This window comes from Muscardinus avellanarius (assembly GCF_963383645.1).
Source record: "Muscardinus avellanarius genome assembly, chromosome: 6".
NCBI classification, from domain to species: Eukaryota; Metazoa; Chordata; class Mammalia; order Rodentia; family Gliridae; genus Muscardinus; species Muscardinus avellanarius.
The window spans coordinates 119578893-119606306 of NC_137791.1; the positions used below are offsets into that span (position 1 = coordinate 119578893).

Here is a 27414-nt window from a genome sequence, read left to right on the forward strand (position 1 = left end):
GAGAACACAGGGCTCTGCTCTCACACCATAAAGGTAGGAATGTCCAGGAAACAAGAGAGCAAACATGGGGATTCAAAGACACAGCACAGTCCCTGAGGCTGCATCCCGCCTGCCTAGGTTACCACCCAGTATATCCATCACAGTGGATTTATCAGGTGATGAGATTATAGCCCTCATGACCTCAGTATATCAGCTCTGAACATTAATACACGAACTCTTCAGGGAACATTATCTAAAACGTGACCAGGGACAATGCCACATATGCCATCTGATAGGACCCACCTTAGAGAATGCATAGTTTACTTGTTCATCGTGTGTGTGTGCACAGACATTCTTATATTTTTTTTTCATTCTCTTTGTATGTGTACACACACACACACACACACACACACACACACACACACGTAGGGATAGAATAAATTAGAACAATTCCTACATTATCTTGCTATAGCACCAGATGGTCACCGTGCATTTTCCTCTGTGCTGGGGATCTGGAATGAATAAAACAAAGTTTCTGCCTTATGGAGAAGAGATGCTAAACAGACTCCAATAATTAAGTATGTAACTCAAGGCCATGTAGAGATATGCACTGTGAAGGAAAGTAAAATCAGATAGGGGCTTGGAAAGTCGAGGTGGTGGCAGAGAGGGACGAGTGTTCTGAAAAGGAAACAGAGCGGAGATTTCAATGGAGAGGGAGCAGCCGGCGAAGGCTGGAGCTGGAGCTGGGACTCAGCGCTCCTCCGAGCTGCACAGCTACCTCTACGAGCGGCTTGTTGAAATAAGGTATTACCTGAGAGAAAACCTGCTGAACTTCTGTACTATATTAGGCGTCATTATAGAATAGTAAAACGAGCTTGGAATGTTTAGTAGGAAGTTTTGTTTTTTTTCTGACAACTGTGAGTACTGTGACCCTGAGATAGACACTCCCCATCTCAGAATCTCAGCTACTTTGCTGGTAAAAATGGGAAAAACCATTTGCGATCTGATCCAGTTGTCACAGTGTCAACTGTCAAATAAGAGCATGTGGAAGTAATTCCTTTGCTTTAAATGCTATAAAAACAGATTTTTTTTTTTTTCAGATCTGAGGATGGAACCCAGGGGCATTCGGCCACTGAGCTACAACCCCTGGCCTACTTTTTGTTCTTTATTTTGAAACAGGGTCTCACTAAGTTGCAGAAGACCTCACTAAGTAGTTGAGGCTGTCTGCAAACCTTGATTCTCCGATCTCAAGTCTCCTGAATGCTGGGATTACAAGTGTGTGCCGCCACTCCTGGCTCAAATGTTTAATTAATAAAAAAAAGAAAGAAAAGAAAAAGAAAGTAAAAAAAGAAAAAAAGGAAAGGAAAAAGAAAGAGGAAAGTAGGTAGGTAGGTAGGAAGGAAGAAAGGAAGGAAGGAAGGAAGGAAGGAAGGAAGGAAGGAAGGAAGGAAGAAGGAGGGAAGGAAGACTCGTTGCCTGGTGTTAACCTGGCACACATCACTTCAAGCTCCTGGTGACCTCAGGGGTGGGCAGGGACAAGTGTTAATCGCTGTGCTCCAGTCCCAGCAAAGGAGCCAATCATAATGATAAAGGTTATTGGGCAGCTTTTGTAGCTTCTCATCTTGCAGCTCAGCTCATTTCTAGTCTAACCTCTGACATTCTTCCCCGCCACACCCCCCAGCCCCACCTGCGCCTCTCTTGTACCTTCCGGGAAATATCTGTTGAGTGAATGAAGGAGTGTGCAGAGTGTGTGGAAATTGGTCTAGTGTTGGTTCCCACACACATACTCAAAAAGACAGTTTCAGGAAACAGTACCGGCCCTTGCTGCGTGGGATCCTTTGGGATAATCTCTTCTCTATCCTGCCTCTTTCTGTTGTTAAAGAAAATGAGGGCTGCACCCGAATTGATTTCACTACCTAGACTAATGTATCATGACCACGCTTTGGAAACACTGTAGAATATTATGGATGTTATGGGATATTTTGGCAGACAAGAACTTTGAGTTGGGTGGGTGAGTCACTTGGGTTACCTGTGAGGTTTATTCCAGCTCCAGCATTCACTGCTGATTTTAAAATAGAGAAACTAGGAGACCATGGGAATAGGCACACAATGTGTTGTGTCAGCTTGAAGATTTAATGCATTTAATGTGGTTTCAATTCGTCCTGGCCTGTATGAGGGTGTAGAAATCTAATGAATGCTTAAGTTATTTGGGCAAATACTATTAGAGACAGGGTCGATTTTAGTTATATACACAATTATCGGGACTATGTAGAGATCTGCAAGAATGACTTTCAAATAAATATCAGGCCCTGTATCTGAAATCCTTGGGCTTCAGATGTGTTTCAGATGCAGGCATTTGGGGAATTTGAGAGGAAATGGGGTCAGCATACTGAATATTCTGTATCACCCCACAGCAGAGTCACAGGCAGCAGCCGGTGATCAAACAGGTTGATTTTTCTCCAGCACATGTATGACTACTTGCACTCTGAGATAAAGATCTTAAACACTCTTGTATCTGCTGAGATCACCCACCAGATAGGAAAATGCATTTCATTTTCAGAACTTTCAGGAGTTTAGATAATAGGAAATGAAATTTGGTTATCCGGGTACCACGTTTTTCCCTTTCACACTTTTATACAAAGTTGGGTGTGGTGGCACACGCTTATAATTCCAGCATTTGGGAAGCTGAGGCTGGAGGATCGCAGTTCTAAGACAGCCTCAGCTACTTAGCAAGGCCCTTTGCAACTCAGACCCTATTTCAAGAATAAAAAGGCCAAAAAATAGGGCTGGGGATATAGCTCAGAGGAACAATGCCCCTGGGTTCCATTACCAGTACTGAAAAAAAAAAAATGTATACGAGCATTTATCCCTTTAGGGGAACCAGGGCTTAGGTTAGTGCTCAGAGAAGGTAACTAGAAAACTTTTGTTGAGTTAATGATTGGCCCAATCACAACTTGTAGAAAACTTCTGTTATGATCAAACCATTTTGAGAGAATAATTCTTTGGTTCCGTTCTGAGGTCTTTAGTTTTATTTCATTTCTTAAAAGTGGAGGGAAATCTTATTGATTCTACTTGGCTCCCCACCAGGAGCAGAGGGAGTGATGCGTATGAATTCTTTCTTTTCTTTCTTTTCCTTCAGACTTTGCAATTGAGGAGAGAGGAGGCAGATCCACTCGTTTTAGAGTGTTGTGTGAATAAATAAAACCTGTATTACCCATTTATTCCAGGTCCAGAAAAGTAGCCAAGTTCAAAATTCCCTTTTCTTAACTTCTATGTGGTAACAATACCAACTAGATATAGTTCCAAGTCTATGAATACTCTGATTTTCTTTTTCTTTTTTTTTTTTGGTAGAGAATGCCCATTGTTTTTTTCTCAGGAATTGGGGTTCTCAGGCTGCCTTTATTGAGTTAGGTTCAAATTCTGGCTCTGGCAATCCTTTGGCACATTATGTAAACTCAATCAAATCTCACTCTCTCACTTATAAAATGTCAATGATAACAACATTGTAATAATATCATTGTGTTGTCCTGAGGATTAAAGTAGCTCATACATGTAAAGCATTTGTCACAAAATTTTGCCTTTGTCGTTAATAGTAATACTAATAGTGGTAACATTATTCCTCTTCATGGTTGGAGTGGCACAGCACAGATATAGGCCAGGGGCAAGTACCATCTCCACCAGCCCCACATCCTCACATTCTTTTATTGTGGGCTGTATTAGTCAGGATAGGCTGAGTTACGCTTCTGTAACACATAGCTCTTGAATCTCACTGCCTTCCTATAATAATAGGTCGTTTCTGGATCACGTAGCATTCTCTGCAGACTCAAGTGGCTGTCCAGGATGGCCATCCACTCTGTCAGTTCTGTACCCGGCTCTAGCTTGGGCTGCTTCATAAGTGAGGCTCAGCCTAAGGTCTGTCCTGCTGATATCAATAACATGTAATAAAGTTTTTGAAAAGCAGTGCTCTAGGTTATCTCCCCCAGAAGAAAGAATGGTCAGCAATGACTTCCTAAAGAACACCCTTTTCTGAGTGTGGCTGTTTCCTATACAGACTTCATCTGCTTTCTTATACTTGTCCTGTTTTTCACACCCTCAAAATTGTAGAGCTCTGCTCTTCAAATCCTGGGACAGTGTGGTTTCACTGAGGTCTCTGTGCCTGTCTGCCTTCTTCCCTCCCTTCCTTCTTTCTTCTTCTCTCCCTCCCTCCCTCCCTCCCTCCCTCCTTCCCTCCCTCTTCTTTATGTTTTTTAAACATTTTTAATCCGTGCATTATAATTACACATAATAGTGGCATTACTTGTTACATATGTGAACCTTTAATGCCTCTTTCTTACCAAGTTCCTAAATCCAGGGTCCAGAGAGGCTTGCCACTGCCCTCTCAGGCACACGGTCCTACTTGAACTGTGTCTTGGCAGGGAGATGGCTTTCCTCTTGAAGCCCAACAGACTGTTGTTCAAGGCCAGGGAACTCAAGTTTCCCTGATGCCCTGTTCCCTTCACAGACCCGACATTACAGTTGTGTTACCTACTATAATTTACAACGTCTCTATGATCTTCTTCCTCACAGTCAAAGACAGTGAATATCTCTGGGGCCTCGGGTTTAGATCTGATAATTTGAAGGGACAAAGGTGGCCGTCTAAGTGCCTCTGGTACTCACAACCGAGGCCGCTGATCGGGGAGAAGGACTGACGGGACAAGGGCACCTGTGTTCAGTGGTGTGTACATGGTGTTTTTTCCTGTGAAACTTCAATATCTCCCTTAGGACATTGAAGTGTAGGGCTCTGAGCTACTCTCCTCTGATATTTACTCATTGGGGATTTTACTCCTGAGAAATCACTGTGGCAACAGAACCGTATTCTTCTATGAAGACGATGTCAAAGTCTCCAAATCCAGGACGTTTTAAGGCAGGATTCCAACCTCATTACTGCCAGGAACAGAATTCATTTAAGGTGAAATGTCCTCGCTTAGAACTCAAATCCGTCTCAGAATGCCTTTTCTTCCCCCTTTGTTTTTGAAGCTAAGCAATTACTTTTTTTTTTTAAGAAAAAAAAAATCGCGCTAATGCACAAAACTCTCTTTTTTTCCTTTCATTTATTTGAAATTGAACTTAACAAAGTCAGTTGCGAGCAAGCACTATATATGAGTAATGCGTTTTGTCCATAAAAGAGCATTGACTCAGATGGTATGGGAGTGCTGATTCTCCCTCTGCTTTGTGTGAGAGTCCGTAATGACAAAGTACTCATGTCAGAGTGGATAATGAAACTATAAATTGTTTTCATGAATGCTCTGAATTTGGTCTTTTACGGGGCAAATTCAAAAGGTAGTTAGTGCCACATTTCACATGTATGAATAACAGCAGATGGTGCAAGATGTCCAATAAAAGGAGAAAGTCCTCAGCAAATTCTCACTGGTCACTGTGGCGGGTGGTTGTCAGGTAAGGGTGGCTCAGGGTGCAGGGGAGTGGGGAGAAAGAGGGGTAAAGAAATCCCATAACTTGGAAGCAAGAGTTCCAGTTAGATGCATGACTATTTGGGGAGAATTTAGTGTGGCTAAAATACTTAGCTCCGCTGGATGGGGTGGTCCACGCTTGTAATCCCCGTGCTTGGGAGGCTGAGACAGGAGAATCGCACAGGTTCGAAGCCAGTCTCAGCTACTTAGTGAGGCTGTCAGCAACTTAGTGAGACCCTGTTTCTAAATAAAATATAAAATAGGTCTGGGAGTGTAGCCCAGAGGTAGAAAGTCTCTGGGTTCCACCCCCAGTACCACCAAATAAAATAAAATAAAATACTTAGCTCCTAAAATTGGTCCCCAGTTGATGCACACCTGCATTTGATTGTGTGTGTGTGTGTGTGTGTGTGTGTGTGTGTGTGTGTGTGTGGTACTGGGGTTCCTGGAAGCCCTTCTACCTCTGGGCTACACTCCCAGAACAATTTTTTTATTTTTGGAAACAGGGTCTCTTAAGCCAGCGCGGCTGGCCTTGAATCTGCGCGATCCTCCTGTCTCTGCCTCCCAAGTGCGGGGATTACAAGCGTGCGCCACCACGCCCTGCCTGCACACCTGCATTTGAATTGTAGAAAAACTGTACACATCAGGTCTGATCCTGTGACCGAATTTGCAAATGAGAAAATGTCTACTGGGTTTCATGGGCAGGAACAATGAAGTGCAGTGATTTATAGTTCAATTAAATAATTTGAATAACATTTTATTATAGAAGCCATGTGAGTTTACCCTTGACAATTCAGAAAACACAGAAAAACAAAGAAAAAATTTAAAACCTGGGCGAATAATTTTTACCGATATTTTTACAAAATGTCTATTAAATATCCTTATGTATGTCACATAATCTTATCTGGATATATACATCCTTCTTAAACAAAATTGGGTCCCAGCTATTTATTTACCCATCTATGTAATTTTAAATTTTTTCTCTGCTTTTTAACTTATTCACTAATTAGATTATTTTATCTGTCCCAGTTTGTCAAAGTTGGTGAATATCCCGGGCTTTGGTTCTGTCTCGAGGGGACTGCATGTCAGGCACGGTAGCAGCCTATAGCCGCATGTGTCATTTTATGACAAATGCCTCCGGGTAGGTGATCCCTAAAACTGAAACAGGCAGGTGTGCCACACGGCTGTTTCCTCGGGGGCTGGGGTGGAGGCCGGGGCCTGGTGCACGCTTGCAAGCACTGCTGCGGAGATGCTGGTGTGTTCAGTACAGCGTGTCAGGTGGCGGCCGTGGGCCTCTGCTGACCTCACTCGGGTGTATTGCTTTGCAGTACCTGGTGTGTAAAAGGAAGCTGGAGAGTAAGAAGGAGGCGCTGCTGATCTTGTCCAAGGAGCTGGACACCTGCCAACAGGAGAGGGACCAGTTCAAGCTCATGGCCAATCAGCTTCGTGAACGCCACCAGGCCCTGAAGAAGAAGTATCGGGAGCTGATTGTGAGTAGGACTCTCAGCTTGCTCGCGGGGACGCCCTGTCTGTGCCCTCCGCAAGGATGGAAACAGGGGATTCCCTGATTCCCTGCTCTCTTTCTCAAAGAAAAAAAAAATGGTTGCATTTGCCTAGTTTAAAACTGGATTAGTGGGGAAGAAGGAAACTCTCTAAAACATACAATGTACTTAAAGCATATCAAAGTCAACCACTAAGCCAAGCAAGGGAAGGAGGGATGGGGAGGGAATGGGGTGGGAACTGGGTAGGGGTTAAATCGGTGATGTGTACATATATGTACACACAAGTTTTTTTTTACCTCAATATGATGTATGAAAATAATGCACCAATAGAAAAGAAATTAAAAAAAAAACTGTATTAGTTAAGAATTGAAAATCGCCACCACTGTCTCCCCCACAACCCTGTCCTGCCCCTGGAGGACACATGAATGCACGCATGTGTACCTCTGTTTGTCTGTTTTCTTATTACTTTATCTGTATGGATTTTGATTTTTTTAATTTTAAAAAGGGATTTGTGTCATAAATGGGCACTGACACAGGAACCACTAGCTAAGTTGGCTAAATTTAATTCTAAATTAATTCAAATTAAATCACATAAGGAGCCCAGTTTTAGCTTCAGGTGTCACATTTCACGGGGTGGTGGCCGCTGGACGGGCGGTTGGAAGGGAGCACTTCCGTGGCGGTGGCTGTATCGGGCAGTGTGTAGAGCACATGTCTATCACCGTGAAGAGTTCTGGGCAGCACCGTCCAGTGGCTATTCTGAAACACGCTCCTTTCGCCCCCTACTTTATTTTAAACAACCTTTCAGGCCACGCATATGGATTTCACTTATTCTTTTGAAAAATTGCAGTCATCCAAATCAGGATATATCCGTGATATTTTAAAATAAGTTTTCTCTTATTCCGGACTTTTAGATTTCTCTTTAGGTTTTTATAGGGCGAGTCCTTTCAGGCTGCAGATGACACGGAGGCAGAGGATACCAAGTGCTTAGCGCTGTTTTGTGTCCTTGCTTTTATTCTTATTGACGCAGTCCCTCTCTGAAGTGCAGACATGATTGCCAGCTTCCCGCCACTGAGCTGGGATCACTGGACTGCCCTGGACTAGAAATAGAAGCCGATTCCTCGGGCTAAAATAATGTTGACGTGTATATGGGCAGCCTCCGTGTTCAAGGATGCATTCAGTGAGCATTTGCTTGTTCACCTGAGATATTTATATCCCCCGATGGCACGGAAGGGAGAGGAATTCAGTCCTTAAAAGGCAAAAAGTCTAAGAGGACTAGTGCTTCTATTAGGTGCACTATTATTTTGAGCAAATCCTACCCTCCACCCCACCCGACCCCATTATTCTGCCAATAAAGAAAACTTAAGTGTATGTGTGGGGGGTGGGGGATATCACTGTTTCCTTGGTTTTAAACTATTTAAAAAGGAATGAAACTAAGTGAAATATAGTTTCAGCTTAGGCTTTGCTCAAAGTTTTCTTTTTTTTTTTTTTTTTTTTTTTTAGTTGACATGGTTTTAGAAAATCTATAGATTTGGTCCTAATTGGAACTGATTCCTTAGGGTGTTTATCTAACTACCTCTTGCTCTGTTTACAATTAACTTTTTTTTTGTTGTACTGGGGTTCCTGGAAGCCCTACTACCTCCGGGCTATACTCCCAGACCTATTTTTTATATTTTTTTATTTGGAAACAGGGTCTCCTAAGCCAGTGAGGCTGGCTTCGAACCTGCGCGATCCTCCTGTCTCTGCCTTCCAAGCGCGGGGATTACAAGCGTGTGCCACCATGCCCGGCGTTAACAATTAACTTTTTAAAAGTAAATTTGAGCTTGGCTCAACACAGTATGAGTTACAGGGTACTATATGTGGGGTCTGAGTTTAAGTTCATACTTTGGTTAAAGCATATAACATCTGTGTAATATTTGTTTCTTTGTAGGATGGAGATCCATCACTTCCACCTGAAAAGAGGAGACAGGTAAGACTTATTCCTGAGCCTTGATAACATTCAGATGACTGCGATTATCCTCTCAGAGCAACTGAGAGGGTGGGGGGATCCCTAAATGAAGGATGCATCTCCAAATGTATCAAATGATAAGATACCCAAAGATATCTTGGTTGGAATTTTCCTGAACTTCACAATTGCTCTGTATTCCAACCTGCCCCTCATTATAGATTTGGGTATGCTACAAGAGATTGATATGATTCACCCCACACTCTGGTGCTAGGATTGAACCCAGAAGCATTCCACCTCTGAGCTACAGCCCCAGCCCCTTTTATTTTTATTTTGTTTTGAAACAAGGTCTTGTTGGGTTGCCGAGAGTCTTTGCTACATTGCTGAGGCTGTCCTCAAACCTGCGATTCTCCTGTTTCAGCCTGCCCAGTACTGGGATTCCAGGTGTGTGCTACCATGCACGGCATAGAGGTTTGTGTGTGTACCAGGGAGCCCAGATGGAGGTGATGTTGATGGAGTATGTGAGGGGAGGCCTTTGTACTTGAGCAGAACTTCAGAGGTGGTAGACACAGAGAACCAGGAATTGTCTGTCTGTTCTTGGCTATAATGGACAACAACATCCTGTGTTCACCCAGAATACATCAGTGAACACTGTATGTTAACCCTGTTCATTGATGTTGTTCCAGGCACCACATGTGAAATCTGTGGGTTCATTACCTTGAATTTTTGATGCTGGGGTATGCCCACACACACACACACACACACACACACACACACACACACACACACACACGTGAGCCCAACATGCCCATGACTCTTGTCTTTAAAGAGCAGTTCAGTCCCACAGTCACCCCTACAGTTACTCAATGCGACTCCTTTCCTTACGCCTGCCTGGCTAATGCAATGTGTTTCTACTATTCTGCATTTGATGTAAAGTCTAATTTTTTTTTATGTGTGAAGCTAATTGATGTTTTTTTCTAAACAAAATTATGTGGAAATTCATCATTACTATTTAAAAACTGGAGTCTCTGCTCAGATTGCTAGGTGTTTTCAATGGCTGTAAACAGACCTCTTCACTGTGATTTTAGGGTTTGTTGGTATTCATGGAGGAGTTTTACAGTTTTAAGTGAATTCACGTTCTGTGGCTTTCTAATAAACAATTTACATTGACCGAGGAGAATCTGATGAATTCCTGGGCGTCCGTCAAGCTGCACTCTTACAGTTCTAAAAATAGAAGTTCAAAGTCCCAAACATTGGCACTGTAGCCTTTAATGCAGCGTTTAGTTTCCAGCCCCTTAGGATTTAGTATTAGGGTTTAGTATGGTGGCCGGGCAGCCTTCTTGCTTGGACCGGAACCACCGACTTGCTTTAGGAGAGGAGGTATTTAGAGATGTAAGGAACAGAAATTCTGAACTGTGTAACCAATAAAGGAACTAATTGCCACACATACCCCAAAGTTCCAAGGCAGTGCAGGCCTCGGGCTGAGAGGCCAGGGTCTCCCAAAGATGTCCTGTACCTCTTCTCTTCATGGCATCCCATTTAGCGCTAAAACCACAGGGCATCCAGGTAAGCTTGAATTTCAGATAGCCAGTAAAAACTTTTTTAGTATAAAACTGTGTCTTATGCCATGTTGAGGGCATACTTATACCAAAACACTCTTCATCATTTATGTGAAGTTGAAATTCAACTGGGCCTCCTTTATTTTTTCTGACAACTCAACCATCGTGCCAAATGTCACATCAGCTTCCTCTGGTCCTGGCTGGTTCCCTAAGCAGGAGAGGCAGAATCTCTAACCACAAAACAGGAGTCCTTTCCTCCAGCCGGCTCAGCCCAGGACAGGACATGCTCCTGGCCCTGGTCTAATGGCCTGCAGCAGGGACGCTCACACTCAGCGGCTTAGAGGATCACCTGGGGTAGAAGGGCCATCAGGGGGTCAGCACTGACGTTCTCCAGGCTAACTGTGGCCTTGGGAGGCTCTTCTAGGTGTCCGAGGCTCAGCTTCTCATTCATAAGATGGGGGTAAATATGGTGCCCACCACGTAGAGAGGCTGTGAGAACACATGAGAGAAGGTAACGAGTGCGCTCAGCTCTGTGAGCACCAGTGAATGTTCATTACCCTCCTCCTCCCCTCGTTTTTCTCCTCCTCTTCCTGCTATTCCCCCTTCTCCTCCTCCTCTTCTTCTTCTATCTCCTCCTCCTCCTCTTCCTCCTCCTTCTCCTCTTCCTCCTCCTCCTCCTCCTCCTCCTCTTCCTTTTCTTCTTCCACTTCTTAGACAGTCATACAGTAGCACATTGGTTCTGGCTGCAATGGCTCTTGGCTGTCCTCCTCCTCCTCCTTCCCCCTCCTCTCCCTCCTCTCTCCCATCCCCTCCTCCTTCTCCCTCACCTCCCCTGTTCCCCTCCTTCTCCTCTTCCTCCTCCTCCTCCTCTTCCTCATCCTCATCCTCATTCTTTTCCTCCACTTCTTAAACAATCATACAGTAGCATATTGGTTCTGGCTGTGATGGCTCTTGGCTGTCCTTCTCCTCCTCCTCCCTCCTCCTCCCCCTCCTCTATCCCGTCCCCCCCCTCCTCCTCCCCCTCTTCCCCTCCTCTCTCCTGTCACCTCCTCCTCCTCCCTCTCCTCCCCTCTTCCTCTTCTTCCTCTTCCTCCCTCCTCCCCCTCCTCTCTCCTGTCCCCTCCTCCTCCTCCCTCTCCTCCCCTCCTCCTCCTCCCCCTCTTCCCCTCCTCTCTCCTGTCACCTCCTCCTCCTCCCTCTCCTCCCCTCCTCCTCCTCCTCCTCCCCCTCTTCCCCTCCTCTCTCCTGTCACCTCCTCCTCCCTCTCCTCCCCTCCTCCTCCTCCTCCTCCCCCTCTTCCCCTCCTCTCCTGTCACCTCCTCCTCCTCCCTCTCCTCCCCTCTTCCTCTTCCTCCTCCTCCTCCCTCCTCCCCCTCCTCTCTCCCGTCCCCTCCTCCTCCTCCTCCCCCTCTTCCCCTCCTCTCTCCTATCACCTCCTCCTCCTCCTCCTCCTCTCTCCTCCCCTCTTCCTCCTCCTCCTCCTCCTCCCTCTCCTCCCCTCTTCCTCCTTCTCCTCCTCCTCCTCCTCCTCCCTCTTCCTTCTCCTCCTCCTCCCCTTCCTCTCTCCCATCCCCTCCTCCCTCTCCTCCCCTCTTCCTCCTTCTCCTCCTCCTCCTCCCTCCTCTTCCTCCTCCTCCTCCTCTTCCCTCTTCCTCCTCCTCCTCCCTCTTCCTTCTCTTCCTCCTCCTCCTTCCTTCTCTTCCTTCTCCTCCTCTTCCTCCTCCCTCTTCCTCCTCCTCCTCCTCCTCCTCTTCCTTCACTTCTTAGACAATCATACAGTAGCACATGGGTTCTGTCTGTGATGGTTCTTGGCTGTCCATCAGACACACTGCCCTTGTTTGGACCCTTCTGGTGGCACTTGGGGCTCAAGGTAGCTTGGGCCAAAGGAAGCTCCTGACTCACGGGACCTCAGAAGCTCAGGCTGAACAGTCCCCTGGGAGGCAGGCCTGCAGCTGGCCTTGGGAGCAGGGACGGCAGCTCTCCCCTCTGCTCTCAGCTCTCCATGTGCCCATCATTTCTTAAAGTGGCCCTGCTTTCCCTATTGAACAGGTAGCATGGCCACCAACCACACTGGAGAGATGGAACTCACGCCTTAAGTCACTAGAAAGAGGCTGCTCCCTGGGTCTCGGGGGAGAGCTCCCCTTCATTATCCAGGCTCAGGCTGGGGCGTTGCAGCTCAGGCATCCGATAAGGCAGCTCCTACCATTGCCATGTGAAGGCATCCATCTTCAAGTAGCCTGTTGATGACAGAGCTTATAAATTCCAGTGTACACCTGTGGGTGTCCAGAGCTACTTTAGATAGGAGGGACACGGGGGTGAAAAAAGTCTGACCCACACCCCTGCTTTTGTTGAACTTGCCCTGCATTTACTGCACTGCTCCTTGTTTACCGTCTCGTTTATACCCCTTGTCCTGCAGCAGATTCTATTAGTGTCTCCATCACTCCCCAAGGCATGTTGGTTCGCACGATCAATAATGCGGTCACTTTAATTTTAGTAGGAATGCTGTAAACAGACAGTAAACAAAATCTTTAAAATATATAGCATGTTAAATGGTCATCGGTGCAAAGGAGAAGAAAATACAGCCCTAAGATGGGGAGGGAATTCTGGCTACGTAATGGACGAATGTCTTGATACGTAGTGGGGAAAATGGTCCTAGTATTAGGGAAAACAAAGAATTGTACTCCTTTAGAATATTTTTAAGTTTCATTTTCTCTTAGCTTGCTTAGGCATGTGATTGGGTTATGGTGGGTGGCATTAAGATTCCTTCTCTGTTAGCTCAGTGTAGGAAGAAAATTCAGCATTAAACTTTGAGGTGCTAGTTGCAGTGAAACTTTCCACTTAGCCAGAAGCAGAAAGCTTCATGGTACCCGTGCCGGCGTGGGAAAGGAGATGCACAATTATTTTCCAAAGTGTTTGATCAGCAGGAAGCAGGTGGACGCCCACACCTTGACCCTGGCGTCTCCTGCAGTACATTACGTGTTTATCCCAAAGGCAAAACGGTGATGAAGTATTGACTCCTCCAGCTGCATAGCAACTGTACCAGAATAAGAGCCAGCTGCCAAGTCAACAGATGTGACCCGGAGGTCACGAGGTGAAGGGATCGGGAAGGAGACGATGCCCATCCAACATCTTGTTACCACAGGTCTTGATGCTGTGGCGTTGCTGCTTGACAGGAGGGAGATTCTGTCACCTCCCTCTCGGGACTCTTTCCCTGATGGTTTCTTGAGTTGGGGGAGAGGTTGCTGTGACCCCTCCATGTTGTACTCTCTCCATCTTTCAGCTCCATTTCTTGGGATGGGTGATTATTACACTCTGGTGAATCAGTGATGCCGTGGAGAATCTGTTGAAAGCCAGGAGCTTTTGCTTTAGACAACCACACACACATACACAAAATTGCATTCCATTTTCTGGAGCCACAGGCCCTCTGCAGCCCATCCACAGATCCTAGGCACTCTGAGGACTGCATGCAGGAGCTCTCCATGTAGTCAGCCTTCTTCTTACATGTAGGTAGAAAGCAACAGCACATCCTTCATCTTTCTAGTGTTTTGTGCTTTTTGTAAGCCACATATCTACACATGCATATGTGTGTGTGAGTGTGTGTGTGTGTGTGTGTGTGTGTGTGTGTAATATCTCAACTCCTTTCTGAGGTTTCTCTGGCAGGTGTATTTTTCATAAAGTCACAGATAACACCAGAGACAGCAATGGAAGATAAGGGCTTTGACTCTGGTATCCAATTGCATGGGTTTAACCCTTGGACTTGCCAGCCAGGTAATTTGGGGCAAGCTGTGTAACCTCTCTGAGTAGCAATTTCTCTCTCATCAAAATGAACATAATAATGAGATGTATTCTTAAAATTCTTAGGGATTGGTGTGTTAATATGTAGAACGCTTATTGCCTGGTAGCTGGTAAGTGTTAGATGACAGCTGGATATTTGAAAAATTCCCTGTGACTTATCCAAGGACACAGAACAGGTTAATAGAGCAGGACTAGAATCTAGATTCACTAACTTGTGGTTTGATTTATAAGTCAGGTTTTAGGTTCTATCTTTATTTAGGGGAAACATAGTCAACAAGCTCATTTTGAGAGCCCAGAGACTCCATGCTTGTTCAGGGCCCTCGGCTTAGAGGTGCTGGACCAGAAATTGAGCTGGTGCTTTTACACTAAGCCAATCTTCTTTCCGGTGACCACCCTATCTGGACATCATTTTTTCCTACTTTTTGAAATCATCTCCATAGAGAATGGACTAGAACTTTTATGTTTGTAGGTCTGGAAAGATAGTTGGTGAGGCTTGCTTTTGGAGCTTGGAATCTTTTTTAAAACAACTCAATTTCCAATGGCAAATCATCCGTTACAGAAGCTGTGAAGGAGTCGTGACAACAGCGATTGCACTAATAGCTTCTCAAGGGATATTGAAATGAACCGCCTTCCCATCCCTTCAGGCAGAACCGTACCGCACGGCGCGCCCCTCTGCACCGCAGCCAGAGATCGCCGAAAGATCGTGAACGACCCTTTCAATATTTTTCTTTGGCTAAACAAGCAGTTCCTCCAAAGGAGACAAGGGGGAATTTAAATTATCTTGGGTTAATCTTCTTGTGAGATGGGATCCTTTCCGGTCACAGCCACACATTTCCTCCCTGCACACTCCTTGAATAAACAGTCAAACACAGCTTTAAGATCTTTGTCTTTTTCTGTTTTATTTCAAGCAGCCGTGCCTGGGGAGGCGGCTCTCTTGATGCAGGAGAGAGTCCTTGCTTTCCTGCCTCAAAAAAGTGATGGCTTATTTATACTGTGACATGCACAAGATGACAACCCTGGAGAAAACAGAGCGTAGAGCGGCCCCCCTGTGAGATGCGAGGGAGCCTTTTATTTTAGTAGAAGTCTTCTTGGTCAAGCTTATTTTAGTCCCCCGTGATTGCAAATCAGAGTGACTTTGTATATGTGTCCTGGTTTGATGCTCAGAACCTAAAACTTCCTTCAAAGACTTCTAGCGCTTTGAGATGTTTCTTTTCATAGCACTTTGAAAGACAGAACTTAACTGTTAACATCAGAGACAGTAGGAAGAAATCCAAGGTCCAGCTGCTCAGAGCCTCCCACATCAGAACTGCAGTGACTTGATTCTGAGCACTAATGTACCTTGCTTTACACCCTTTGAATCCTTGCAACGATTCTGTCAGCAAAGTGAGAGCATCCCCCCTCCAATTTATATATGAGAAAATTTGGGCTCACAGAGTCTGAAGAACTTGGGAGCTATTAAGGGAGTCACTAAGTGGCAGAAGCAGAATCCAAATAGCGAAGATTAAGCAGATATTTATTTAAATGGCCACCTCCCCAGCCCTTGAACAGGATTCGCGAGTGGGGCCTGGGAATGTGTTCATTTGCAATTGTGTGTGCTGAGATTAAGAGGTGGGAGCAGGCTGCCTGCTGATGGCTCCTTGCACCCCTAAAAGCTGTGTATAGAATGAGCTCTGGTGGCTGTTTTTTATAAAAGAGAAAGCTGTCGCTGTAGCAGAGGTCACCACCTTGGCAGCTGCGATGAATACGGGTCCTTGCTAAGCCAAGCAAGTTTCACCCTATTGCTGTGCACACAGGACTCCTCGCCAGACCCAGCAGGGGAGAAGAAATTGCAATTAAATCTGCTATCAATCACACCTCCAAGAACACTCGACATTTCATCAAATACTTTTTTTTATATATTCGTATTGAAGGTGAGGATTTAAGGGGCCCAGGATATCAAACTTTTTAATACCATATTGAGCAGCATTTTCTAAATCTGGTTTCTGTCTCTTTTTCTTTCACTCTATTTTCTTATTTTTCTTGAAAAAGGGCTGAGGTCAAGGATTTGCTTGTCTGTTCTCTCTCTCTCTCTCTCTCTCTCTCTCTCTCTCTCTCTCTCTCATTGTGTTTTTCTCCCATTTCTGCATTCCTTTTCTGTAGAAATCTTCAAATTGAGAGATGTTATTTGGTTTAGTACTTTCTGGTATACATCATTTTATCTTATGATGTGGTTTGAATTTAGAATGTCTCCCTTACCTACAGAAGCAAGGTAGCCATGTTGGACCTGGGGCTTGGTTAAGGAGGAGTCCCTGGGGGTGCAGCCTTGGGGTTTATATATGGTCCTTCCGACCCTTGATTTCTCTTTCTTGCTTTTGGCCTTCATGATGTGAAGCTCCTTGCTCTGCCCCTCTCTCTACTTCCTGCCACCATGTCTTAAACTTTGCAGACCTGGCCTGACATGGACTGGAACTCAGAAATCACCAAAATTATGAGCAAATAAGTTCTTCTTCCCCTAAGTTCTTTGGTCAGTTGTTTTAGGTTATACCAGTGAGAATACTGACTGAGACAATGATGTAGTAAAATAATTTCCACAGCTAGATTACTAAGATGAAGAGTATCTAGTAAATCTCAGTGACTCTAATGACTTAGGGTCTTAGAATGTTGGCCCTTGCCTCTCTTGGCCTCTGGTCTGAAATGTTGAAGGGCTCATGTGTCCTGCCCCTCCAACTCCTATTTCTTGTGTCAGGAATGGTGCAAGGTTAGATGCATCTTGTATTTTTTTTTTATCTCTTTCCTTTTTTTTTGTTTGTTTATCCTGTTAGGTTCAATGACAGGCTATCTCCAACTTTAAGTAACAAAAGACAGATTAACAATAGGAAAAAAAGCATACACTCATGTGTGCAATTGTAATTTGTAGAAAAGAAATGAAACTTCCAGGCAAAGAACTCTTCCTGGATCTGTGGATTCTCCATTACCTTTAGCTCAGAATAATTGTCAGGACAAAGTGGCATAAACTGTTGTGGCTGATCCCTTTCCTGCCCATCTTTCATCTTTAACACTGGGCACAGAAGTGGTAATTAATGGATCATTTTCTCCTTATCTAAAGGACTTAGAACCTTTTCTTATAGTTTGTGCCTTGAAATTCCTTCCGTATGGCCTAGTGTCAATTACTTGATCATTGGAAATAGGAATCCTTCAGAGTCATGGTCCTTGCCAAATGTGGTATAGAATTAAAAAATTGCCCCTTCATTATTGTAAGTGTAGCATCATCTTATGCCTCTAAAATGTTCTGTTCCACTTGTAGAGGAACTAAAAAAGTGGAAGAGGCAAGGGCTAGAGTTTACAATTCAGTGGGACTTAAAGGAAAGTGGGCTCATCTTCCTTGGCGAGGGCTTCTGCACAGGTAGCCGAGAGGTTGAGATGGGAACCAACCACTGCCCGCTCCCTGGTCTCCTTCACACCACTTGTCAGACTGTGGCTGGTGCACTGTGCAAACAGCATTTTCAGAGCACCCCATTTCCCGTGGTCGGGGCTAGGGAGGCAGTTAGGTACACATCCATCATAGCTGGAAGTTTAATTCCTCCCGAGAGCACAGTGTTTCAGAACAGAGAAGCACAATATTCTTTCGGCCTCAGATCTCCCCACTCAATCAAATTTCTCTTTCCTTGCTTCTCCATCACAATTTTAATAAGTAAGCTCTTAGCCAGAAAAAGTGGCTTAAGAGTCTGGATCCCACTATCTCCTACTCAATTCAGCATCCCTCTCTTCACAGGGTAGAAGTACCAACCTTTCTAGACTAGAATATTCTAGACTAGAATATTTTAAAAGCGCCTTCTTTGGAACCCATTTTATGTTTTACTACCAATGCCACCCCCTGCTCTAGACTCAGAGAGGAAAGAGCCCCTCAGCTCCAGTTCTGTTCTTTCCTGTGAAACGTTTCCTAGTCTCGGGCAGTCTGTTCCTTCCCCTGACATTCCATTTACATAGCCCTGCTATTCTAAACTGATGGTCACAAAGTCCTTCTCAATAACACAGAAACAACACGCTCTGCATAGCTGATAAATTACGAGCAGGGCGTGTGTCCGCTTGATGGATTGTTAGTGTGTGTGAGTCATGGGGCTATTTTTGGTCAGAAGGATTGTGGGAACTTTTCTTCTCTATTCCCAGGACTTTGAAATTCATGCCTTTGTTGTTGTTATTCTTTAAGGTATATGTCAAAGAATTAGGTGCCCCATCGGAAGAGTCATTTTCTAGTTTTCAAATTTATTGTTTTGGAGTTGAGGAGGTGAAAGGGCTGAAAAGGAAAGAATTGCATGTTGACGAGTAATCCAATCTGTCAAATGTAAAAGAAATTTTCAGTTACCTGCTTGAAGGTTAGCGGCTTCTCCCTCATCCTGCTGCAGCTCCGATCAGGTTTAAAGCTGGATTGGGATAGATTTATAATGAATTTGAATGGAGGCATTGTGATTTTAATTACCATTATTTTGTGGGTAGTATAGAAATACCTGATTTTATTTTGGTAGATTTTTTTTGTTTTAGACAGGCTGCAGAGTAAGTAAAGTTTGATAATAGCAACTCTGGTCTCTAAATTGCTGTTTTCTAAAGCAGTGAGCCCTCCATCCCAGGTTTCTCTGGGATCTGTTATATATTTGTCAGGGAAGGGGGTACTGGAAATTGAACCCAGAAGCATTCTAAAAATAGGCTCTTCCTAGGTTGCTGAAAGCCTCCTTCAATTCCTGAAGCTGGTCTTGAACCTTCAACTCTCCTGTCTCAGCTTCTTAAGTACGGGAAGTACAAAATGAGCCACCACACCCAGCTTCTCTGGAATCTCCGAATGCTGTCTTGGAGGCCGTCCCTTCTCTACTATCTAAATACATGGGAAAATCCCTAGGCCCAGTGCCTTTGAAAGTGTGGCCCAAGGATTGGCACCAGGCTGCAATCTGATTGTTTCTGGATTGTGACAAGATAGTGTGGGAATTGGGAATAAGTGTTCAGAAACTTTCATGCCAGTTTGACAGCATGATTTTATGTCTGTTGAATCTCACAATAAACACTTGGAGTTTTCTCTGGATGTCCTCTTGAATTCATTTCCCTAGTAATTTGCATTTATTGCACTTTACAAAACTATTGATCAGTGTAGGATTGGAGGAAGAGCACGCTGATAGAATGAGTTGTTCTGCTTTAGCTATTACGGTCATTGTGGCCAGTGAATGCCCAGGTCTTATCCCACACGTAAGGTGCTAAGGCCATTATCGATTCAAAAAGGAAAGGTTAGAAAAGTTGCAGATTTTAAATTATTTAATTATTTTGGGTCTTTTATTAAGTTTGTGTGACTACTCCTGGAACCATTTATTTCTCATCGTCTCTTTCACCACTTAGGAGCAGGCTCCTGGGAAGGTGAGTTTTGCTGTGTCTCCTCCAGATGGGGATGCTCAGACTCACCTGAACATGTGCAAATGGCCGCAGCTCTGAACAGAGCCAGCTCAGGGCTGCCCCTCTCCTGGGACAGACACTCCTGCCTGGTGGCCTGTTCTCCATCTGGCAAGGAGGGAGGATGTTTGCTGCTCTGGGAGAGGATCGGTGAACTAATGTCTGGAGACATTCTGGAGTTCTGTGGAAGAAAGAGGTTACGCACTTGTGATACCTTGTGCTCAGGAGGGAGAGTGGTGAGTTAGAGGGAAGTCAGTCAACAACTGAGTAATCTCTGAACCTAATTGCAGTCACTGGGGCAACTTAGCCTGTTGCTCTGGAACTCCTCTCCTAAATGGAAGTTTGAGATGTGACAAGGAGGGGGAGAGGCAGAAGCCGGATTGCCTTTTTTGCTAAACTTCCTCTAGGTTGGGCAAAAGGCTCACTCTCCCTTTATCAAGGCCTGGCTTCAACATGGTCATCTCCCTGTTCTTTTATGTTTCTTTAAGACACTTAATATCCAACATACTGTCATTATTTATTATATAATAATATGACATAACGAATGTAATTAATTAGATCTATGTTTGCAAAGGCAAGAGGTTTTACACCTATCGTTCTCTGCTCTATCTCCAGATATACAACAGCGCCTGGCACACAGTAGATGCTCAATATGTTTGTTGTGTAAATAAATGAATGAAGAATGAACAGGGAAGGGCAGGATCATGGAGCAGCCAGCTGAGTCTGAGGAGGCTTCTGCTACTCTGCTGGACTCTGCCCATAAGTTGGAGCCAGTGGAAGGGCACAGTCAGGGAGACCACCAATATTGATCCAGCACCTATTGTATGCCAAGCATGGGGGAAGTTGTTCTGTGTTCATTATTTAAGTGTCAGATCACCACATAAAATATGTAAAGGTGGGGAAACTCAAAGCTTAAGGATCCCACACAGGGTGGCCTAGCTCGGGATTGCTCTCAGTCAGGTGGTCACAGTGTCTCTCCTCCCTTTACTTTTCTACCTATAAACTAGGAATTAATATTCCTCATCAACCACCAACTTTTCATCTAACGGGATCCTGAAATCTGGAGAAATTAGGACCCAGATATTCTTAGATACGAGTTTTACAAATATGGGGCTGAAAAATTAGATTGTGTTCCCGAGTAATGCTCAGACATACACCAGTAGGAGGACTGAACACAGTCGTAGGGACAAGTGATCTATCCACCCGTGTCTCAGTGCCAGGGCCTCGTTGGGTTGTTGATGCTTGGTGTTTTTCTTGAGACCCCTCCCCAGGCCGAGGAGATGAGCTCCAGCCTCAGCTTCCCGTCTCTCACTTAGCCATATTTGTGGAGCATCTCTTAGGTGCTTGGGAGAGAGAACAAAGCTCCTTGCCCTTCATGGAACTTATATTTTAGCAAGGAGAGGGAGACAGGAAATAAACAGTAAGCAGTAAACCATGAAGTAAATTATATGCCGTGTTAAAAGATGGCACGCACTCTGGAACAAAGAAGTAGCAAAGGGGAAGATTGCCATGTTGAATCAAATGGTCCAGGTGGGCCCTGCTGAGACGGTGACCTTTGAGTCCTGAGGGAAGCCGGGTCCAGGCACAGATGATGAATGGTGCCCAGCGCTGTGATGTGCCCCCCTGGGATCTGCAGTGAACACAGGGAACTAAACATAAGGGTTGCGTGAGCTGGGGGGGCACTTGAGGTAGAGACACTGGGAAGAGGATGGGAGACCAAGGTAGGAATCAAGGGTAGAGAAAGCCTTCATTTCCATATTCTCTTCTCTTTTTTTTTTATAACAATTTTTTTATTGAACATAAATAGTATACATTTACACTATATTTGGTGCCCTCCCCCCCCCACTCTCTTCTCTTTATCCTCTTTTTAGCAAGTAACAATTAAATATCCCCCCAGAATCTTAGCATAAAAGCCTTTAGAGATTTAGGTTGACACTGGGTATAGACACCCCGATGCCTCTGGATTTGGGTTCCTTCTGCTATAACACGAAGGCGGTCTATGAAATGGTCTATAACAATCTGCATGCCTTTTTCTGAAGATTCCCTTTCAGAAGTTGGGTTCTGATGTGGTTCCTGCACCCTTTGCCCCTTCGTTCCTTCTCTCATTCATCCCAAGTCTTTAAAGCACTTGCCCACTGGCAGGCTGTGCCTATAGATGCTGAGGAAGGGGAAAGGCTGTGTTCTGCCTTCGGTTCGCTGGCAGTGTCCTTGCTGAAGTTAGATGAGGACATGATCGGTGAGGTGATAATGAGAGCGAGTTCCTGTAGCAAAATAGCCATTGTGTTCTGCAGAAGAAGTGGCCAGGTGAGCAGGGTGGAATGGGAGTTGAAGGATGGAGGATCCCCATATTCCAGGGGATTCTGGGCTAGAGGAAGGGTGCAGCAGAAGGATCCTGCAGCATGTGCTCTGAGACAAGCAGCAGAGGGAAGGTTGCTGAGTGGTCCAGGTGGGCTTTGTTGGGATGGAAAGGAGAAGCTGGCCAATGGGAACCTCCTAAGGGTACTACAGAGATGCAGTTCTGGGCAGGAGGGATGACTGCATGGTAGTGGGGGTGGAAGTGTTGGGCCTGGTCTTTTTGTAACACAGGAGTTAGAATAAGGGACTTAGAAGATGGGAATCAGCCCAGGAAATGAAAGAATGGCCTCTGGGTTGTGATTTTGGAAATTGTCACACATCACCAACCTCTTCTTTGGGCGCCTCCTGAAAGTGTGATCAAAATTCTAGGCATTGAGTTAGCAAAGAAAAGCTCATTAAACAAGATATATTTGAAGGGGGGAAAATCCCCACAACTATCTAAATCAGGAAATGAAAAATTTTCCAAATATTTGGCCCAAATTATAGATTTGAATTGTGTTCAATTTCAAGATGGACACTTTAGTGATGAACTCTCAGAAAATGTTTGAAGTAGTCCAACACCACTAACTCCTCCACTGCTTGCCCAAATATCTACTGTGAGCCATTCTATAAACAGAACGTCCCCAAACTGAGGTTCTTGGCCAACTCTGTTCACCACCTTGCAGTTGTGGCAGTGTGATTTGCACACTTACTGCTGTAGAATGTGTGTTTACTCTCGTGGGCTTTTTGGGGTTCAGCTGTGCTCAGACGCCAATGTCTATAGGCCCCATAAAACCCCACACCAATCCACCACTCTTCTGTTTCTGATTGTTTTTCATAATGTGTTGATATTTCTAGGCGAATCTCACACAACTCTTAAGAGATTCTCAGGACCGAAATAAACATCTGGGAGAAGAACTCAAAGAACTTCAGCAAAGGCTGGGAGAAGTCCAAGGCGACAATAAGGTACCGTGAATATATCAAGGGAAGGGCGCTGCTCTGTAATCGTGCGTAGAGGTTTATGTCTAGCGCATCAGGAAAATGTACCACAGTGTTTGTTGAAAAATTTGTCATGGATTTTGACATTTGCAATGGAAATTCAGTTTAGCGTTTCTTATCTTTATTACATTTCCTTTGTGTGTGTGTGTGCCCATCTCTGCGTGTGTTCCTGGGTTGCTCTAAAATATTGTCACAACCCATGGTAGAGTTTTTATTATGTTCAGTTTGGTGGTAAATAACATTGCAGTTGAGGGCAAAATAAAACCCAAATGCTATACTTTTTCCTACTATACGAATAATGGATTTGTGGCTCAGATGATTTGAAATTATTCACATTCGGTTTTGAATTTTAAGTAGTCGTCCTACTAATTATGTTCACATAACCAATTTATTTTATTGCTAAATTTGGCAATTTGTATGGAACATTGCTCAAAATCCACTGCTTGGTATTAATCAAACTCCCCTGTTGGCAACGTTAATTATAAAATATGAACTCATAAACTCTAAACTAAATGTGCGTACTCTCTCCTACCAGCTGAAGCTACGAACAAAAGTGCAAGAGAGAGGGAAGAAAAACTACCGAAGTTTAATTCTGTCCCCCAAAATAATTTCCTGTTTTGCCAAGACAGATTTATTTTCAATTCCTTGCCAGGGGCAGATTTTTGTAACAGAAATGGTATTGGATTTTGACTTAAGAAAACTATATTGTGTATGTGTGTTTTGGGCAGCTTTTTTTTTGGCGGGGGAATATTTCCTAGATATTGCCAAATTTGTTGACAAATGATGGTGCTTTTATTTTTGCTGGGTGGTGTTGGTTATTGGAAGGTGCCATTTTGAAAGATGCTCACTAAAAATAAATAAATAAATAAATAAATAAATAAATAAATAAATAAAATACACAGAATTGTCTGGGAGAGAACTCTTCTATAACAAGAGACCAGGAAGAACTCTGTGCTCTCTGCTAGATCCAGAGATCTGATGTGACTCCGTGGTCCATGTTTTCACCTGGAAAGCTGCTATAGCTTGAATATGTTTTGATCCCTCAAGGCTCAGGTACTAGAAACTCAGTCCCCAATATAACAGGATAAAAGGAAGTAGAACCTTTAAAAGGTGGGCCAGAGGCCAGGTGACTTGTCATACCCACCCTCATGAAGGGATTAATCCTGGTCTCCTGGAATGAGTTGGGCCTCTCAGGGTTAGTTCCCAAAAGAGCCAGTGGTTATGAAAGAGCAAGCCTCACCTCTCCCTGCTCTCTTGCTTCTCTTGCCAATTAGCCCTTCGGCCCATGACATTAATTTTTTCCCCCACCTATTCTGCCATGAGATCGGAGGCCGCCATATTGGGAGGCCGCCATGTTGGGAGGCCGCCATGTTGGGGCCCTTATCTGAAGCCCATGCCCTTAGGCCTCTAGAATTGTGAGCTAAATCAACTTCTTTGCTACATACACAGCCCTAGCTATTTTGTTACTGTAACAGCAAGCCGACTAAAATTTTCCTTCTTTCCTTACATAGCTTTTTATCAACTCTGTCTGCCCTTAATTTTATTTTCTTCTAGAAAACCTCTTGGATTTAACATAAATTTGAAAAAAATTAGCTCTCCTATTTCTGGGGGAGGGGGATAGAATTCCAGGAAAGGGTCTAATTAACACCGGATGCACTAATCAGGCCTGGAGTGTGGTTTCAGGCATCATTACAAAGATTCAAGCTTTGTAACCTAGGTACTTGGTTCATAATTAAAGCCTGGAAGTTCTTAGTCACTTCCCCTTGTGATAACAGCAGGGCAGGGTTTTCTAGAGAATAAAATGAAATATGTGCAGTAGTTTTTAAGCTCATAAAAATACTGGAGGAATTTGGGAGACATCATAAATGCGCTGAAACATTCTGAAGGTATAATTTTGGATTCATGGCTGTTCCTGATTGACTGGTTTTTTATTTTCCTATTTTCTTTTGTTATTCTGAGCCACCTCCTCCCTCAAGTTTTCAAAATATCTTTCTGCCTCATCTTTTGGTCATTTGTACTCTTTTATTTTTTGCCTTTTAATCATGAAAAATTGTAAAAACTGACATTGGCAACTGATACTTCAAGGATAGAAGGGTGTGTGTATGTGTGTGTGTATGTGTGTGTGTGTGTGTGTGTGTGTGTGTATGTGTGTGTATAACACTAAGCCCAAACCAGGGGGCTTCCTATGTATTGTCACATCTGAATGTCATGATTTGCCTGGGCACTGGGTCTCTCTCAGTAGCTGGGCACATTTATCAACTTTATTTTCTCATCCATTTGGTAACTCATGTTTGTGGCCTGTGAAGGGATTTGGCTGCCAGAAGGTGCAGGCAGGGTGCTGGGTGCTGTAGTATTCCCAGTCCCCCTCACTCAGGATCTGTCCTCCAACTACAACTACCTGCAGTGAGCCCAAGACCCCTTTAACTCTCATTTGCATCTTAAGTTATGGGGCAGGGAGCAGGTTTATTTCCAGTACCCTGCGAGTCATGGTCCCCTCTCCCACCCCCCCCAGCTCACCCCCAGTGCTCTGCATGAAGGCTGGGTTGCTCATTTGATAGTAGCACCAGGCTTCTTGAGAAGTCGGGCACCCAGGTGAAAGGTGGCTGGGCTGTTTAGAGCTCGCTTGGCCCTTTCTCCCTTGGCAGTGTGTGTTTGCTTTTTATTCATCGTGCCACTTCTGCTTCAGCCCCTCCATCATCCTCCAGAGCCTGCCCACCGCCTCAGCATGGTGTGCTAGGTCTCCATGATGTGTCCCTGTTGATTTCTCCAGCCACATCCTTGCCAACACTCACTCATACTTACACACTCACACTCATACTTACATTTCATGCTGATGAGGGACCTTTCAGTTCCTTTTCTCTCTCCTTCTGCTGTGTGCCACAGGACCTTTGCCCCCGCTCTTTGCTTTATCTTAAACACTCTTCCCAGCTGGGCATGGTGGCACACACTTGTAATCCCAGCACTTGGGAGGCTGAGACCAGAGGATTGTGTGGGTTCTAAGCCAGCCTCAGATACTTAGTGAGGTTCTCAGCAACTTAGTGAGACCCTGTTTCCAAATAAAGAATAAAAAAGGTCTGGGAGTATAGCCCGGAGGTAGAAATCCCCTGGGTTCCATCCCCAGTACCACAATAAATAAATAAATAAATAAATAAATAAATAAATAAATAAATAAACAAACAAACAAACAAACCACTTTTCCCCTACAAGATCCTGCTCATCTTTCAGGTCGGAAGTCAGCTGTAGCCTTTGCCAGCTCCCAGGTGCCCACAGTGCCCGCTCTGCTCTCAGGTGGTCCCCAACCCCGGGTCGGCTCTTGGCAGCTGCATGCTCACCTTATGTACGGCCATATCCCTAAGAGTGAGCGTTCCCGACCTCAACGGTCAGCTCTCAGCATGCTACACGCTCACCTTATACTACCGTATCCCTAGGAATGAGCGTTCTCTGTTCCCAGTACATAGAAATATTTAATCTTTATTGGAGGAATGAAATTAATAAATGAGTAAATGAAAACAGTCAACCAATAAGGGGAATGAAAAGAAGAGCAAAGGGTTCAAAGGAAGAGAAAAAGAGGAGGAAAAATGGACACAAGGAATGGGCAGACCACCTGCCGTTCTGGTCAGTACCGGCAGCTCACTTTGTGGAGTGAGGAGTCATTTGCATGTTTGTAGAAAGGAACCAGGGGTTGATTTAAAAAAAAAAAAGGAAGAAAAAGGAGAAAAAGAAAGAAATAAAAGCAACAATTAGTAGTTGAGAGGCTGAGAAAGAAGGATAACAGGCTTGAGGCCCAGGCAGAGGCACGTAGTGAGAACACGTCTCAAAAATAAATGGTAGGCCGGGCATGGTGGCGCACGCTTGTAATCCCCACGCTTGGGAAGCAGAGACAGGAGGATCGTGCAGGTTCGAAGCCAGCCGCGCTGGCTTAAAAGACCCTGTTTCCAAATAAAAATATAAAAAATAGGTGTCTGGGAGTGTAGCCCGGCGGTAGAAAGGTTTCCAGGAACCCCAGTACCACCAATAAATAAATAAATAAATAAATAAGTAAATAAATAAATAACAGGTTGGGGTGTAGCTCAGAGGTAGAATATCCTTGGGACCAATAACCAGTATAAGAAAAAGAAAGAAGGAAGGAAGGGAGGGAGGAGAGAGAGAGAGAACAAAACAGAGAGAGAGGGAGAGAGGGAGGGGAGGGATGAAGAGAAAGAGGGAGGGGGAGAGAAAGGGGAGAAGGATGAGAAGGGAAGAGAAAGAAGAGGGAGAAGAAGAGAAAGGAGGGAAAAAATGTTCCAACAGGGAGAGAAGCACCCAAGATGCGAGAGGCTGAGCCTGGGGCACGCACGTGTCCACTCCCAGGCTGGTGCCCACCCACAGAGTGCAGAGACACTTCCTAGCTGCCCTTGGATTCCAGCTCCCAAGCCAAGCAGAAGGGACAAGGGTGCTGCTGATGAGCGACT

At 44.6% G+C, this 27414-nt stretch overlaps 1 protein-coding gene across 1 annotated transcript in view; it reads left to right on the top strand.

Moving 5' to 3' along the window:
• Nucleotides 1-27414, top strand: part of CCDC149 (coiled-coil domain containing 149) — a gene marked incomplete at its 3' end in the record, with an annotated part of 106073 nt that overhangs the window by 25745 nt on the left and 52914 nt on the right. The window contains exons 2-4 of the mRNA XM_080697266.1: nt 6752-6913; nt 8853-8891; nt 22823-22930. Coding sequence (XP_080553392.1) covers nt 6752-6913; nt 8853-8891; nt 22823-22930 — 309 coding nt within the window. The remainder of the gene's footprint in view (nt 1-6751; nt 6914-8852; nt 8892-22822; nt 22931-27414) is intronic.